Source organism: Panthera onca, chromosome B2, assembly GCF_046562875.1.
Source record: "Panthera onca isolate mPanOnc1 chromosome B2, mPanOnc1 haplotype 2, whole genome shotgun sequence".
Taxonomy (NCBI): Eukaryota; Metazoa; Chordata; class Mammalia; order Carnivora; family Felidae; genus Panthera; species Panthera onca.
The window spans coordinates 51,428,405-51,444,607 of record NC_138343.1 but is presented as its reverse complement, the minus strand read 5'-3'; the positions used below and the strand labels follow the sequence as shown (position 1 = coordinate 51,444,607).

General features: G+C 37.4%; 1 protein-coding gene across 12 annotated transcripts in view; it reads right to left on the bottom strand.

Annotated features, from left to right (window-relative positions):
- Positions 1–16,203, bottom strand: part of MLIP (muscular LMNA interacting protein) — a 248,873-nt gene that overhangs the window by 64,989 nt on the left and 167,681 nt on the right. For all 12 annotated transcript variants that reach the window (XM_078447011.2, XM_060615772.2, XM_078447017.2 and 9 more), the window contains one exon: positions 6,398–6,442. In XM_078447011.2, coding sequence (XP_078303137.1) covers positions 6,398–6,442 — 45 coding nt within the window. The remainder of the gene's footprint in view (positions 1–6,397; positions 6,443–16,203) is intronic.

Below are 16,203 nucleotides of genomic sequence, written 5' to 3'. Positions count from 1 at the left end.
ATGAAGGTAGAGAAGCAACTTGATGTACCTAAAACTAAACTGGAAATTGTATTAGAACAACACTAAAGACTTTAGTTATTCATGTCTATCCACATTAATACTAACTGTGAGGAACTATGATACTGTGGAATGTAAGAATGGCTGTTGTGCGAAACAAAATCCTATAATCTATTCTATGGCCTCTAACATCATTTTAACCATAAAAGGAAAGGAAAGTGTAAGAAAGGAGGATCCGTGTTAACCAATATATCGTCATCTTAAAAACTGAGAAACCAATAGTCAAAAAAATGTGAAAGTCAAAATTTCTTACCTCAAAGAAAATGTATTAAAGAGTTAGATTATATGGAAAGCAAAAGAGTTAGACAAAGAAAAGAAAGGAGAATTTGAAGTCCACTGAAAAATAAATTCCTACAGAAGGCCACCACTGTGCCAAGCCAACTTTGGAGAAACCATTTTGCTTTTCCAAAGACTTGATATCGAGACCCAGGAAGTACAATGAAGCTCCTTTGTCAGTGTCTAGATTGCTTTTGCTTGCAATGTGCAGCTTTTCCCCATTCATGACACATGTCCTTTTGGCTGGTATCACACCAGCTCCCTCCCCAGGGTCTGGAACAAGATCAAGTGGTTCCAGTTGCCTTTGCCTTCTACACTCTACACTTCCACTTTTGGCTTGTTGGAGTTTTTTTTGTTAGTTTGTTTCTTTTTCCCCCCTTTCAGCAGCCACATCCCTCTCACCTGATATAACAACCAGTTCAATTTCACTAAAATGTCTTTCTTCTACCTTTTCTCTGTTGACTAATTAACTTGTATTTCCTTTTCTCATGGCTCAAAGAACTGTAATTAGTGATAATGTGTTAACTAAATACTTCTCCCAGGCAAGACTACTCTACACATGGGCAGTAAGACAAATTTTAAAATATTAATGGAGCACTTAATAATCACTGAATACTGAGATTGGTATTGAGGAAATATAAAATGATAAAATAATAAAATACTGTCTTTCCCTTCACCTAGCGAGTGTTCCTATTATTTGTACATAAGTTGCGATGGACACAAAAGAATGAATCCAGTGGTATGCATGTTAGGCACCAAGCCCCTAGACATACATTATGAGGCATCATATCTTTCTTGCTTCACATTATTTATTCTAACTATCTATAGACATTACCCTGTATGACTATCTCATTAGAAACCATTTTATAAGTTAGTAATACATTCCTAAAAGACCTACATACAAAAAGTAGATTTGAAAGTGTTTAAAAAGTTTGAGTCTTTATGCTAAGGAATGATGATTCCAGCTTATCGTGAACATAATCAGTAGGCAGGATAAGTGGGCATAGTGACCAGTGACAGACACTGTTTATATGTGCAAATGAGGAGATAAAAGGTCACATCAAGGGGAAGTTTGGCTGAAATATGGCACCTTTGTGTTTGGTAAAGTCTAAAATGATGATAAGAAGGATGCAAGACATAAAGAGTGTCTCGTTAAATCTTCTCTCTTCCTCCTCACTTACTAGAACCCAGATAATTATCTTTAATTCTTTCTTCATCCCTTTTCACATAAGCATACGTTAGAAATATTTCTGAACAAAAAAAAGAAGTAAATGAGAATAATCAGAAGAGTGGAATTTCTTGCTTGAAGTGTTCACAATTCTTCCTGTAACTCATCAAATCTTTGGTCACATCCTACGGAAGCAGATCTGGACTGAGGTCTGGATTGAAATGGACTAGATTGAAGTCTACCTTAAGATCTTAAGATCTTACCTTAAGATCTGTGACTACATTAAGCATACAGCGCCTCTGGAACACTCCAGCATAGCGACATTTCCAAGTATAGCAACAAAGGGAGTATGTGAGCTGACTAAATTGGAGACTGTGACCTTTATTTGAATACCTGTATATATAGTGGGGAATATTCTTAATAAAGTTTGACACATTTTTTAATATATTGTGATATTTTGAAAGCAATATGCTTCCATTGTTATGAATTTTTTCTGTCCCTCAGGCTCATTAAAATGGGATCTTACCTGTTTACCATATAATATTCAATAGACCTATCTCTGTTATTTCTCTGGCTCTTAAAAGTAACTCATGAAATGTAAAGAGTTGATAAAATACGTTTTTATCTATAGATTTTGATTCCAACTAAGGGTTTTTTGATAAACTAGTAATAGGACTAATACTTGCCTTATTTTCTGAGTTTGCTGTTTATTAGGAAAGCATACTGTGACTTTGAATTACTTGAATGAAATAATTTATACCAGTAGTAGTTAATGAAAAATAAATATTTACTAAGACAAATGTAATGCAAAAGCAAAAAGGACATTCCTCTTCAAAGGTGGTAAAGTGAAAACAGAATCAAATAGAAATTCAAATAGAAAATTCATTCTGTTACATAAAGGGAAAGAAATTTTTTTAAAGTGTCATAAAAAACAGTACCTCTTAAACATCTGATAAACTATGAATTAATTTATATGAGAGTGATTTAAAACGTTAGAAATATAGTAAACATCATTTTAGATATTGTCACTAAATTTGAAAACATTCAAAGTTTACACTGAAGATTACTGAACATGAAGAAATAATTTCAACCCAGAATATAAATACTAATGGATAAAATATTTAAGGAAAACAAACTATTCCCATATTCTCTGTACTTCTCACGCAAGTATTTTTTTAATGTTTTCAATCTTTATTTATTATTGACAAGGCATGAGCAGGGGAAGAACAGAGAGAGTGTGAGACACAGACTCTGAAGCAGGGTCCAGGCTCTGAGCTGTCAGCACAGAGCCTGACGCGGGGCTCAAAGTCATGAACCATGAGATCATGACCTGAAGCAAAGTTGGATGCTCAACTGACTGAGCCATCCAGGGGCCCCAATTCTCACACAAGTATTAATGGTAAGGGCTTTGACATGAGGGAGACCTGGGTAGGATTTTGCCTACTCCGACTTCTAAGACTTGGTTTCCTTCTTTATAATATGAAGATCTTGAAATAATAATACCCACTTCATAAGACTGGTATAAGGTTAAATGAAATACTTAAACTTCACCTGAAAGATAAGAGCTCAAACCAATTGAAAGTAATATTAATAACAAATTAAGATAATCAATCTTGCAATTGACCTGTGGAGATCACTGTGACTCGACATGTTGTTAACCTAGTTTAAATTCTATTACACTTAAGAAGAGTTCAATTAAATTACTTTAAAATAACTTGCAATTCAAGTACACCATGGATTGAAGAAAGCTTTGACTAATTAGACTGAATTGATGGTGCTTTTCCTGCATCTGTCTCATCCTAGAAAACAGACTATGTGAAATGTAACAATATGTACAATAAAGAATAAGAAGAGGAAACTAACTGATTTGCATTTTGGTTTCTCCTTCTTCTTCTTTTTTTTTTCCCATGGAGAAAAGGCACCCTTTCACCAAAAGCCCCAGAAAGAGGAATTAGTCATACAAATTCTCGTTATTGAATAAAGCCATTATAATCTTCCCAGGAAAACTGGAAATCCAATAGATATATGAATACATTGAAAACTAGTAACTTTGCAAGTCTGCTTTCACATCAGTCAGTTCTATGGCCAGCTCTTCTCTAATTTCTACAAGAAAGTATCTTGCTCATTTACTACTCTAAGTGTTTACTATCTCCCCCATTATATGCTGCAGAAATGGGGATCTTATTATTGGGTTGCTCCCTCACCCCAGTAACTTCTCAGTGAGTACTAGGACATAGTAGACACTCAGTAACTATTTGTTGAGTCAATGAGCAAAAGCTCATTGAATAATAGAGCTGAACAATTCTGACTATATTTTCTACTAGTTATGAATCATAGATTGTATACTATACTTTTAGAGAGCCCCCAGAGGTCAGAATTTTGAGCAGTCTGTGCTAATCTACTTGAGAATACCCTGAAATGTCACAAAACTTTGTTTCTTGGCTTGAATTTAAGTCTTCTCTTTTTTTCCTCTGTGGTGCAGGAGTTGGTAAACTATGTGATCTCTGTTTTTGAATCTAATCTAAGAATTTCTATGAAGTCGATGACACACCAAGTCCCAGCAGCTACATACTGTGAAGATGTCTAGTTTCTTCAAAGTGTAAAGAGAGACCATGAAATACTGTGAAAAGACCTCTCAGATTTGCTTTTGAGCTTCCACGGGAGAGAAAGAGAAATATATAGTAAAAGATTAATTAATTAATTAATTAATTGAGTCAAATCTATTCAAGCCACACTTAAGGTGAGGCATCTTGTAGCTCAGCAAATACGAATATTAGAATTTCTAGAAGAAAGAACATATAAAATCAGAACATACTGTATTTAAAATTGATTGTTCACCTAAGACCAACAACACTTATAGATGAAATTGCATTTTTTTCTCCTCAAAATAAATGTATCAGACATCACTTGGTAAATGTTATAACTGCAGCCAAATATTTACAAGTGTGACTTCCTTATGTCTTGGCACCAAAAAACTGGGTTTTACATTCCATTGTAAAATTATCCTTTATCATCTTCCAAAAGAGACAGACACATTTGAGGTGTCACAAAGAACAATTCAAATGTCACATTGTAAGAGAAAGCAAAAAACAAAGCTTATCACTCAAGAAACCAAATTTAATCAAAGCCAAAAATCTTATCTGAATCAGAGTTCATATTTGCTCTAGTCTACACTCAATCTATTTGATGACTCAATGTTAACTTTCAGTGACTCAGATGCTCTCACAAAGTTTGGGGCAAATGTTAACCTATTTTAATTAAGTTTGATAACTGATTGAAGAATAATCTGAAATAAACTCTAATTATGGAGACTGAAGCAGCCCCTCCAACTTTGATTCCAACTGCTATCAAATTAACCTCCCCTGGGGAGGGGTGAGAGGAAGTATCAGCCCCTTACCACCTTACTGTAAATGAGTCTCAATCAGAGGCACTTTGGTGACAGATAGGAATAGGTGAGAAAGGAAGATGAGAGAGTAAAACATTTCAGCTATTTTTTCTTAGGTCTGGCTCTTGTAGCATGCGTGAGTCACAAAAAGTATTGAAACATCTTTAGAGAACTTTCTTTTCTTGCACCCAACTTTAGAATCAAGGAAGTCTGCTAAATCATGGTGCTTCTACTCTTCCCAAGATAGGGAGGAAGAAGAGAAAGGGGGAGGCATAGATGCAGAGGAAATCAAAGGAAGATAAGAGGAAAAAAGGAAAGAACTATTATTTATTCCTGTATGTCAGAACCACATTAAGGGCTTTTCATATCCTAACCAATATAAATTGTACATCAGGAAATTATTAGTTTCCCAATTTTATAGATGAAAAAACTAAGGCATAGAAGTTAAGTGACTTTCTAGGATCAGACAGTTAGCAAACAGCCATGCTGTGATTTAAACTTGGTTACAGCCTACCAAATGTCTCTACTCTTATGTTACTCCAAATGGCTTCCAATAAAAACAAAACATAAGAATGAAAATACTCTAAGCAGTGTTCTTATCCATACCTTCTATATGTAATTTCCTGAGTAGGATAAAATTCAGTGATTTCATCCAACTTATTATTTTCCTTAGGGAGACCCAAATAAAGACAGAAATACATAAATTGGAAAGAAGATATATCACAAAATATATAGTAAATATTCATTCTTTGATGATGATGATGATGATGATGATGATGAAAAAAGCATAGTAGAAAATATAAGGCATAACCTAAAAGAAAACATTTACTGGTTTTTTTTTTAACTAAAAACTAAACACTTGCTTAGGAGACAATCTTGTTTCTGTTGAATATAGTTGATCAGAAACAGAAGTGGGCCACATGATGGAGCATGAGGTGAATAAAGAGTAGGAATGAGGTGAGGCTACATCTGTATTCCTAAGGCATTCAAGGACAGTTCCATATAATTGATCAAGTATGTGAGGCTGTATCTACCCATCTATTAGTTAATTTTTGCTCATAAGTAGAAATTAGTTTATTTGACAATAATTTAAATGCAAGAAAGCAACAAATGAGTCAAAACCAACAAAACTGGCAATCCCATTGGAAATAGACAAATCTTAATGTTTCGAGTATATGTGCTGGCTCGTTTATAATAAGCACAATAAACCATTACAAAAATGAAAATGTCGTCTAAGCTTCGATAATTAGAAAGACAGCAAGCAGGTGTTGGAGTTCTGCTTTATTTAGCCAAGCTAATCAAACTAGACCTCACTTAAGATGGAATTTATTCAATAAACTTACCTGACATAACCTGATTTTCCACATCTGGACCGATCACACCATCCTATCCCTTTCCACTTAAGAAAAAATCAACTAATTCAATTTTAATGACCGTATAATTGAGTTCCCTTCAAAGCATACACATGTACCCATTAAAAAAACAGGATGTATCATTATGAAGGGACTTACATATTTGGTTTCTCGACCAGCTGCTCTCGGAAGAGTTGTAGGCATCTGTAAAAAAATAAAAATAAGTATACTACTGAAGTAACCACAAAAATACTAAAAGTAATTCAACTTCTGGGATAAGCGTTCACCTTTTGCTGCTATTAAGACTTTCTAAACATTCTTGTCTCTTTTCTATACAAAAGCCTTGTCCCTTTGAAAATCATTTTATTAAACTATGTCACTTCATTATTCTTTTTAGTGCCATTATCTACCAGCTTGCTGGTAAATTTTGCCTTATTTATTGATTACATCCATTCATGGATCATAATGGACCCTCGTGTGATTTTTGCCATTTTCAAAATGTACACGGAAGTCTCTACCCCTCTCACTTATTTTGAGCTTCCCAACTCCAAATGTATTCTCATCCATTCCATTTCACTCTCAAAGCCATTCCTAGACTTTGCCTTCACAAATAAAATGGGAAATCTGTGAAATTTCAATTTTTAGCATCCTACCCTGAAAACTCTAGCTCCTATTCACCATCTTCACTTCTCAAATGTCCCCAGTGCAATGTCCCTCATTGAGACTTCGAAATTAATGAGCTTTACCAGTTCCATTGTGGTGTTATTACCTCTTAGTTTACATATATTTCATATTCTCAGTTGTTTTAACACCTTAATTTCTCTTGCCTCTCTCTCCCCTTGTGACAAACTCACCTTTAAAAGAAAGCAAAAGAAAAGAAAACAACAACCGTGGATAGACTTTATCATCCATTTTCTCTAAACTTGAGAAGCAAAACATTCCTGAGGAAACTCTCTCAACCAAGCTAATTGATTTCATTATAAATTAATGGTCATTAGCCTTAAGTGAGCATTTAATTCTGCCTAGTGAGCCCATAATTTTTCTCTTGTAGGCCCACTTTCCCACTTTTTGACATGAGATGGCCTATTTGATTCATTCATCTCCTTAGTAAATACTTACTGTATATCTACTGTGTGCCAGGAACTATTCTACACCCTGTATCTTATCAGTAAACAAAATAGACAAAGATGCCCTATGCTTGGTAAGCTTACATTCTAGCAGGAGAGAAGACAAACAATATAATAATAAATAAGTAAATTGTACCATATGTTAGAAAAAAATCATACCGCATATTACATCGTATGTTATACAACAACAACAACAAAAGAATAGAAATAATTTGAAGCCTCAGGTAATATATTCTTCCAGAGAAAATCTTCTTTGTTTCTGCCAAATAGCTTACTTCTTTTAGACAACCCAGATACTAAGAAGGTCAAGAGTGCTGAGGGTTTACAATTTCAAATAGGAGGATCAGTCTAGAGAAGGTGACATTTGGGCTAAGATTTGAAGGAACTGAGGGAGCTGGAGATGTGAACATCTAAACAAAGAGCATTTCAACTAGATGGAGCAAATTAAAAGTGCTCAAAGATAATTTCCACATCTGAGAATGGTGGCTCAAGAACTCAAAGCAATCCTTCCAAAACAGACAAAAGATGGGTAAAATATTCAAAACAATATTGACATATTATTTATTAAAAATGTCAATGAGCTAACAAGAGAATAAAGAATGTGGGGGCAAGATAAGGAGAAGATGGAAATCCAAAGAGAGGACTCAAGTATTTGAGACCAGCTTTTGACCTAGAGATGTTTGACAATAACGATGAGTTGCTCGAGAAGCTGATCCAAACTTTTGACAATTTCAGAGATGTAGGGAGATAAAAGTCAGAATCCATGACCCACCAAAATTAGATTGAGCCCCAGGAGTAAGACTGATCTAGAAGACCTCATATAGTCTTCAGCTTGGCCTCAAACCATTGACAACTGTTTATAAAAAATTAACCCAAAACTTTAAATTAAATTAAGTTATCCTTCTTTGCTAATGCTCCTGGTGTCTAATAGAAGCAAAGAAAAGACTATCCACAGTATGATATCATATTAGCCCTCAAATAATTTATTTAAATAAACTTCCAAGTAGCATATCCAACACACAATCGGATTCAGATACACAAACAGGTAAGACAATGTGAAAATGGGCAGAAGTAAAGAACAACCAAAAAACACCCACAGAGAATCCAGAAATTTGTTTTCTTTGAGCCAGACCAAAAACAACCATACTTAATCATGCTTCCTTTGAGATAAAAGTTAAGCTTGCGAATGTTTACAAGGAACTAAAAACTATAAAAAGTGACACAACTGATTTGAAGAAAGAACAAAATGTGCCAAGGCAGGAGCATGCCGGGCACATTCGAGGCCACGGCAAGGAATCAGGCAGGGCTGGGGTGTTGTGAGGAAAGCAGGAGAGCAGGGGAGGGGCTGATGGAAGGTTCCAGAGACTAGAGCATAGAGGCCCTTCCAAGAACTTGTAAGGACTCTGGTTTATAGCTACAGGAAATGTGTAGGTACTGCTGGTTTTAAGCCGAGGGGAGCCATAATCTGATTTATGCTTTAAAAGGATCTCACTCTTTGATGTGTTCAAAATGAATTATAGTGAGGCAAAGGTTGAAGGGGAAAAACTATTGCACTATCCAGCAAAACATGACGATGGCTCAGCAGTACAGAAGTTATGAAATAATCATATTCTACATGTATTTTTAATCGATGGCAACAGGGTTTGTAATAGAGATGTGGAATATGAGAGAAAGAGAAAATTAGAACTTGACACCAAAGTTTCTGGCCTTGAGCAAATGGAAGATGAGAAGTCTATAGATAGACATGGGTAGGCAGGATGTGGAATAGTTGGGTTTTTTTTATGTTTGTTTGTTTGTTTATTGAGAGAGAGAGAGAACACAAGCAGAGGAGAGAGAGAGAGAGAGAGAGAGAGAGAGAGAGAGACAGAATCCGAAACAGGCTCCAGGCTCTGAGCTGTCAGCACAGAGCCTGACATGGGCTTAAACCTACGAACTGTGACATCATGACCTGAGCCGAAGTCAGATGCTTTACTGACGGAGCCAACCAGGCGCCCCTGGAATAGTTTTTGTGGGAAGAAATCTAGACTAAATTTTTCAGATATTGATTGGAAATCTAAATGAAAATGGAGAGTGGGTATTTGGGAGCTGGAGTTTGGGAGATAATCCTGGACTTGAGATGTAAAGTTGAGAGTTCTCAGCATACAGTTGATCTTCAGAACACCAAAGGAGTAAATGTAGAGAGGAAGGAGAAGCCCAAAGATAGAGTCCTGGAGCACTCCAGCATTAATAGTTTGGGGAAGAAGAGGAAGAATCTTCAAAGGAGCCTAAGAAATAATACTGATGAGTGAAGTAGGACAAAAGCTGAGAGAGCAGGGTGTCCTAGAAGGCACTAGAGGAATGTGTGACAAAGAGGAGGGAGTATCACCTGTCTCATTTTCTGTGGGTATGACAGCCCGACCAGGGCTGAGTTTATAGTAATGGGAACCTGGGGAAAGTAGTTTGGGTAGCGCAGTGGGGGCAAAGCCCGAATGGAAGGGGTTTATGAGGGAATGAGAGAAGAATCGAAAGCAGAACACATAATGGTTTTCAACTTTTCCTTTTTCAAGCTCTTCCCCATCATATGGTTGCTTTTTAATCTCAGTTAATAATCTTAAACCTTTCTTCACTGAAAAGTATTAGTTATTGAGTAACTAAAAATATGAGTTACAAAATTCTTCATTTTGCCATCAGCCACCTACAAACATGCTTTGCACCTGTATCTGACATGTCCCCTGTTTTCTGTCCTATTACCATAGTGGACATTCCCAGCTTTTTTTATTTGAAGTTTATTTATTTATTTATTTTTATTCAGAGAGAGAGAAAGCAAGCAAGCGGGGGAGGGGCAGAGAGAGAGGGAGATAGAATCCCAAGCAGGCTCAGCACTGTCAGCCCAGAGCCCGATGTGGCGCCTAACTCACTCACGAACCATGAGATAATGACCTGAGGTGAAATCAAGAATGGGACGCTTAACCTACTGGGCCACCCAGGTGCCCCTCCAGCTTTTTATCAAAGGACATTTATTTTAATCAGGCTGTAAGTTCCATGTCCTTCTGAGGACTTTTCATCCTTCAGGGTCTCCCTTTCTTTTGCATAATCAGCACCTCCCTCTAGTGCATCTACCCCACTAGCATGCCAACTTGCTCTTGCCATTTTCAGCTTTAAAAAGCAAACCAAAAGTTCTTCTTTGACCCGTTCCCCACCCTCCCAGACCCAATCTCCTTCCCCCTTTCACAGCCCAACCTTTCAAACTGGTTGTTTTTGTCTGTGTGTTTGTTTTACATACTGTGTCTCTGCCTTCTCACCTCACAACACTTTCCAACATCAGAGGTGAGGAGAGCAGAGGGGTAATGTGAGGGATCAAAATGTGAGGGTGGTGAAAAGAAGTATCTGTGAGGACAATATCAAGGTGGTCCTTCAGCTTGGCTGGGGAGAAGGGGACAGTTAAGCATAGGTTTGGTCAACTCCTGATGCTTTTCTCAGGGAAGACAATGGGAACAGTTATTTGAAGGAGAGTCTGGAGGGTACTGGGGTGGGGGGGCAAAGATGAGGGATACTGTGACCAGGGTGGTGGGAGCGCGGTGTGGGAGAAATGGTTGACATCAGATATTTTTTACAGCCTGAGACTCATGTTCCTTCTGTTCTTCATAAAACATAAACAAACGACAAAACTCAGCAGGACTGGTAAATCCTAGGCACCAAGCTTTAGTATCTGGCATCTCAGGCATCAGGCATATTTGCAGCCAAGGTAGCTTATATGCTCAGAGAACTTTGAGTCCCCAAGGAAAAACAGTAAGACATCTGAAAAATGGAAATACTGCAGGAAAAAACAATGGCTCAGTCATTCCTCTCCCAGGTTTTTACCCAAGAGAAATGAAAGCACATGTGTGTACAAAACCTTGTTGATAAGTGTTCTTAGCAGCTCTATTCATAATAGAACCTAAGTAGAAATATCCCAGTTGTCCATCACTGGTGAATAGTTAACATATGGTACAACCATACAATGGAATACCACTCAGCAGTGGAATACAAATGAACTATTGATACATGCAAAAACATGGATGAATCTCAACTGCCTTGTCAAAAGACTACATGCTGTATGATTCTATTTATATGACATTCTTGCAAAGGCAAAATTATAGAAACAGAGAAAAAATCAGTAGTTGTACAGAACTGGGTTACAGGGAGGGATGTACTATAAAGGAGCACAAGAGAACTTTTACATTTGATGGAAGTGTTTTGTACCTCAGACATGATAGTGGTTGCACAACTGTATTATGCTTTGTGAAAATGCATAGAACTATACACTGAAAGGGTAAATTTAACAGTGGGTAAACTATACCTCAATAAACATTACTTTTTTAAAAAAAAATAATGTTTATTTATTTTTGAGAGAGACAGAGCATGAGCAGGGGAGGGGTAGAGAAAGAGGGAGACACAGAATCTGAAACAGGCCCCAGGCTCTGAGCTGTCAGCACAGAGCCAAACATAGGGCTTAACTCTGGAACGTCGAGATCATGACCTAGGCCAAAGTCAGATGCTTAACTGACTGAGCCACCCAGGTGCCCCTAAACATGGCTTTAAAAAGGAAAACTATAGGGGCACCTGGGTGGCTCAGTTGGTTAGTCTGACTCTTGGTTTTGACTCAGGTCATGATCTCAGGGTTTATGAGTTCGAGCCCTACATTGGGCTCCATGCTGACAGTGTGAAGCCTGCTTGGGATTCTCTCTCTCCCTCTCTCTCTGCCCCTCCCTGACTTGTGTGCTCTGCCTCTCTCTCAAAATAAATAAATAAACTTAAAAAAAAAAAGGAGAACTATATCCAACATAATAACACAGGGATTAAAGGACAGAAGAGACACTGAACAAATTCTAGAACTGAAATATCACATCAAGGAATCCCCTTGAAGGAATTAGGAAACAATAAATAGAAAAAATATATATAAAGATTCAGACTTAAAGAATACAGAAGCAAAAGTGACAAAATCACTTTATGAGTCCCAGGAGGAAGAAACATTTGAAAAATTAGTGACTAAAATTTATCTTGAATCTGAGGAGCAGAAAAGATTGAAGACTTCATAGGAGAAGTCACAGAGAGTACCAATCCAGATAAACGAGAGAAAAAATGCATACTTGCATTATAGAAAAAATCAGTAACATTATAGATAAAATTCTATAAACCAAGAAACAGACTCTTAATTCCAGAGAACACACTGATGGTTACCAGAGGGGAAGGGAGTGGGGGAATGGGTTAAATAGGTGATGGGGATTAAGGAGGGCACCTGTCATGATGACCACTGAGTAATGTATAGAACTACACTGTATACATATTCGGATTCTGTATCTCCCTCTCTCTCTGTTCCTCTCCTGCTTGCACTCTGTCTCTTTCTCTCTGTCAAAAATAAGGATTAAAAAAAATTAAAAATGGAGCACATGAGTGGCTCAGTCGGTTGGGTGTCCAACTTCAGCTCAGGTCATGAACTCACTGTTGCCGAGTTTGAGCCCTGCTTTGGGATCTGTGCTGACAGCTCTGAGCCTGGAGCCTGCTTTGGATTCTGTGTCTCCCTCTCTCTCTATTCCTCCCCAGCTTGCACTCTCTCTCTTTCTCTGTCAAAAATAAATAAAGGTAACAAAAATTAAAAAAAAAAAAAAAAACCTACAATGTTTACCTAAAACTAGTATAACACTATATGTTAACTATAATGGAATTAAAATAAAAAACTTAATAAGAGGTAAGAACTGGATAGCCAAAAAAAAAAAAAAAAAAAAAAATCTAAAAGATTACAGAGCCCCTCTGTAAGCCACCACTCTGTAACAGAGAAGTAAATATCATCCTGGCAAAATACTTTACAAATATGTTGTTGAAGAAAAAGAACCAAGGGAAAAAAAGTGCTGAAGAGATGGGACCTATACTTTTCTGTTCAACAGAACTATAATTTAAATGAAAGGGCAAAATAAAGATATTCTCAAAAACATAGGCCATAGAATCAACACAAAAATACCTTGTTGTATATAATTTTCAGCAAGATTCTACCAAAGAAAAAAAAATAAATCTGGGAGAAAGCTATGCATGTGTGAGAAATCAGGATCTAAATAAAGACGAGATCAAGAAACATAACCATAAAAATTCAGTTAAAAAAGTCAAAACAATACTAACAAATGATGTCTGTGTGTATCTTAATTAAAAATGGATGGAAGGTTGGGGCGCCTGGGTGGCGCAGTCGGTTAAGCGTCCGACTTCAGCCAGGTCACGATCTCGCGGTCCGTGAGTTCGAGCCCCGCGTCGGGCTCTGGGCTGATGGCTCGGAGCCTGGAGCCTGTTTCCGATTCTGTGTCTCCCTCTCTCTCTGCCCCTCCCCCGTTCATGCTCTGTCTGTCTCTCTCTGTCCCAAAAATAAATAAAAAACGTTGAAAAAAAATTAAAAAAAAAAAAAAAAATGGATGGAAGGTAAAAGTGCTGTAGTATTTTCCTAACTTTAAACAAAGATATTATAAGCTTTAAAATTAATTGGAAAATAAACATAATTATTACCTTTGAAAATTTATGTGTAACTAAGAAAAGTAACAAAAATGTAAGGAAAATAGTCAAAAATTTAAAAAAATTCAAATTAGTAAATGTCAAATATCAGAAGGAAAGCAGGAAAGTAAAAAAAAAAAAAAAATTAAGCTCCCAGGTAAATAGACTTTTGGATTGAACAAACGTGAAATCCAGAAATAAGTCGTTCTGAAAATAACAAGATGAAAGGGGACAAGAAGATTTTTAACTAGTAGAAAATAGTAAAAAATAAGGAAAAAAGTAATAGAAAATGGTGACAAAAGCTATATCTAGGAAAACATGAATTTATATAACATATATATATAAATATATAATATATATATACATATATAAATTCATGTATATATATATATATAAAACCTACCAGGGGTCACCATTTTCTTACTGGATTAAGAAGAACAACCTCAGATTCAAAAGGATTATGTATGCTGGCAAAGGTAATAAAATCAAAAGGATGAGAATGAACACCAACACATAAGCAACAGCGATGTAGCTTCAGAATATACAAGTCAAACCTAATAAACACTACTCCAGCTTTCTCTTTGTCTTCCTCTTGGCAGAAGTTACCACGATTACATTCTCTTCAGTACTGTCCTCTTGTAGCTTCCATGTTACCACACTGTTCTGATTTTCCTCTTACAACAATGGACATTTCTTTTCATTGTCCCCTATTGGCTCCCCGCCACCTCCTTCATTGGACGTGCCGTGTTTTGTTCCTTGGAGCTCTGCGTAGGGCTCTTGCAACATTGATGTGCACGTCATCCTCGGCTCCCTCCTAGCTCCAGACACAAAGTTTAAGTCTCTCCAATATGCATTTCAAACTCAGCGTGTCCAAAATGAACATAACCCTCTTCCCTCCATCTCACCATGCCTTCCACATAGTTATCTATGCTCAAGGCAGAGACCTGGAGCCCATCCACGATTCTTGTCTCATTGACCACTCACATCCAAACCCACAGCAAGTCTAAAATGTCTCTCACAAACCCACATGCTTCTCTCTAGCTCTCCTGGGCCCACCCCATCCAGGCCATCCTCACTGACAGCCCTCGAACCTCAGTGGCCTACTCACAGTAGCCATCATGATCATTTCCATATGGCCTCATATTATTCCGCCATGTTTTTATATCTTCCCATTTTCCTGGAAATCCAAACTTCACCCCATGACAAAAACAAGCATACTTTGTTTTATTGTGCCTTACTTCATTGTTCTCTGTAGATATTGTGTGCTTCACAAATTGAAGGTCTGTGGCAGCTCTGTGAACCCCAAGTCTATCAGCACCATTTTCCAACATTTGCTACTTTGCGTCTCTGTGCCACATATTGGTAACTCTTGCAATACTTCAGACTTTTTCATTATGGTTATATTTTCTATGGCAATCTGTGATCGGTAATATTTGGTATCACTATTATATTTGTTTTGGGGTGTCACGAACAATGCCCATTTAAGATGGCAAACTTAATCTATAAATGTTGAGTGTGTTCTGACCACTCCACCAACACCCATTCCCCAATACCTCTCCCTCCTCTTGGGCCTCCCTCTTGCCCAAGACGAACGTTACTAAAATTAGGCCAACCGAAAACCCTACAATGACTGACCTCTATGTGTTCAGGTGAAAGGGAGAGTTGCACATCTCTCACTTTGAATCAAAGCTAGAAATGATTAAGTTTAGTGAGGAAGGCATGTCAAAAGCCAGGATAGGACAAAAGCTAGACCCCTTGTGCCAAACAGCCAAGGTGTGACTGCAAAGGAAAAGTTCTTGAAGGAAGTTAAAAGTGCTACTCCAGTGAACACATGAGGGATAAGAAAGAGAAACAGTCTTATTGCTGATGTGGAGAAAGAGTTTGTGATCTGGATAAAAGATCAAACCAGCCATTCACATTCCCTTAAATCATAGCCCAATCCAGAGCAAGGCCCTAACTCTCTTCGATTCTGTGAAGGCTGAGAGAGGTGAGGAAGCTGCAGAAGAAAAGTTGGAAGCCAGAAGAGGTGAGGAAGCTGCAGCAGAAAAGTTGGAAGCCAGTGGTTCATGACATATAAGGAAAGAAGCCATCTCCATAACACTAAAGTGCCAGGTGAAGCAGCAGGTGCTGATATAGAAGCTGTGGGTCATGTAGAGGCTCCAGCCAAGGTAATTAATGATGGTGGCCATACCAAATCACAGATTTTCAGTGTAGATAAAACAGCTTCTATTGGAAGAAGGTGCCAGCTAGGACTTTCATAGTTGGAGAGGAGAAGTCAGTGTCTGGCTTCAAAGCTTCCAAGGACAGTCCAACTCTTCTGTTAGGGGCCAATGCAGCTGGTGATTT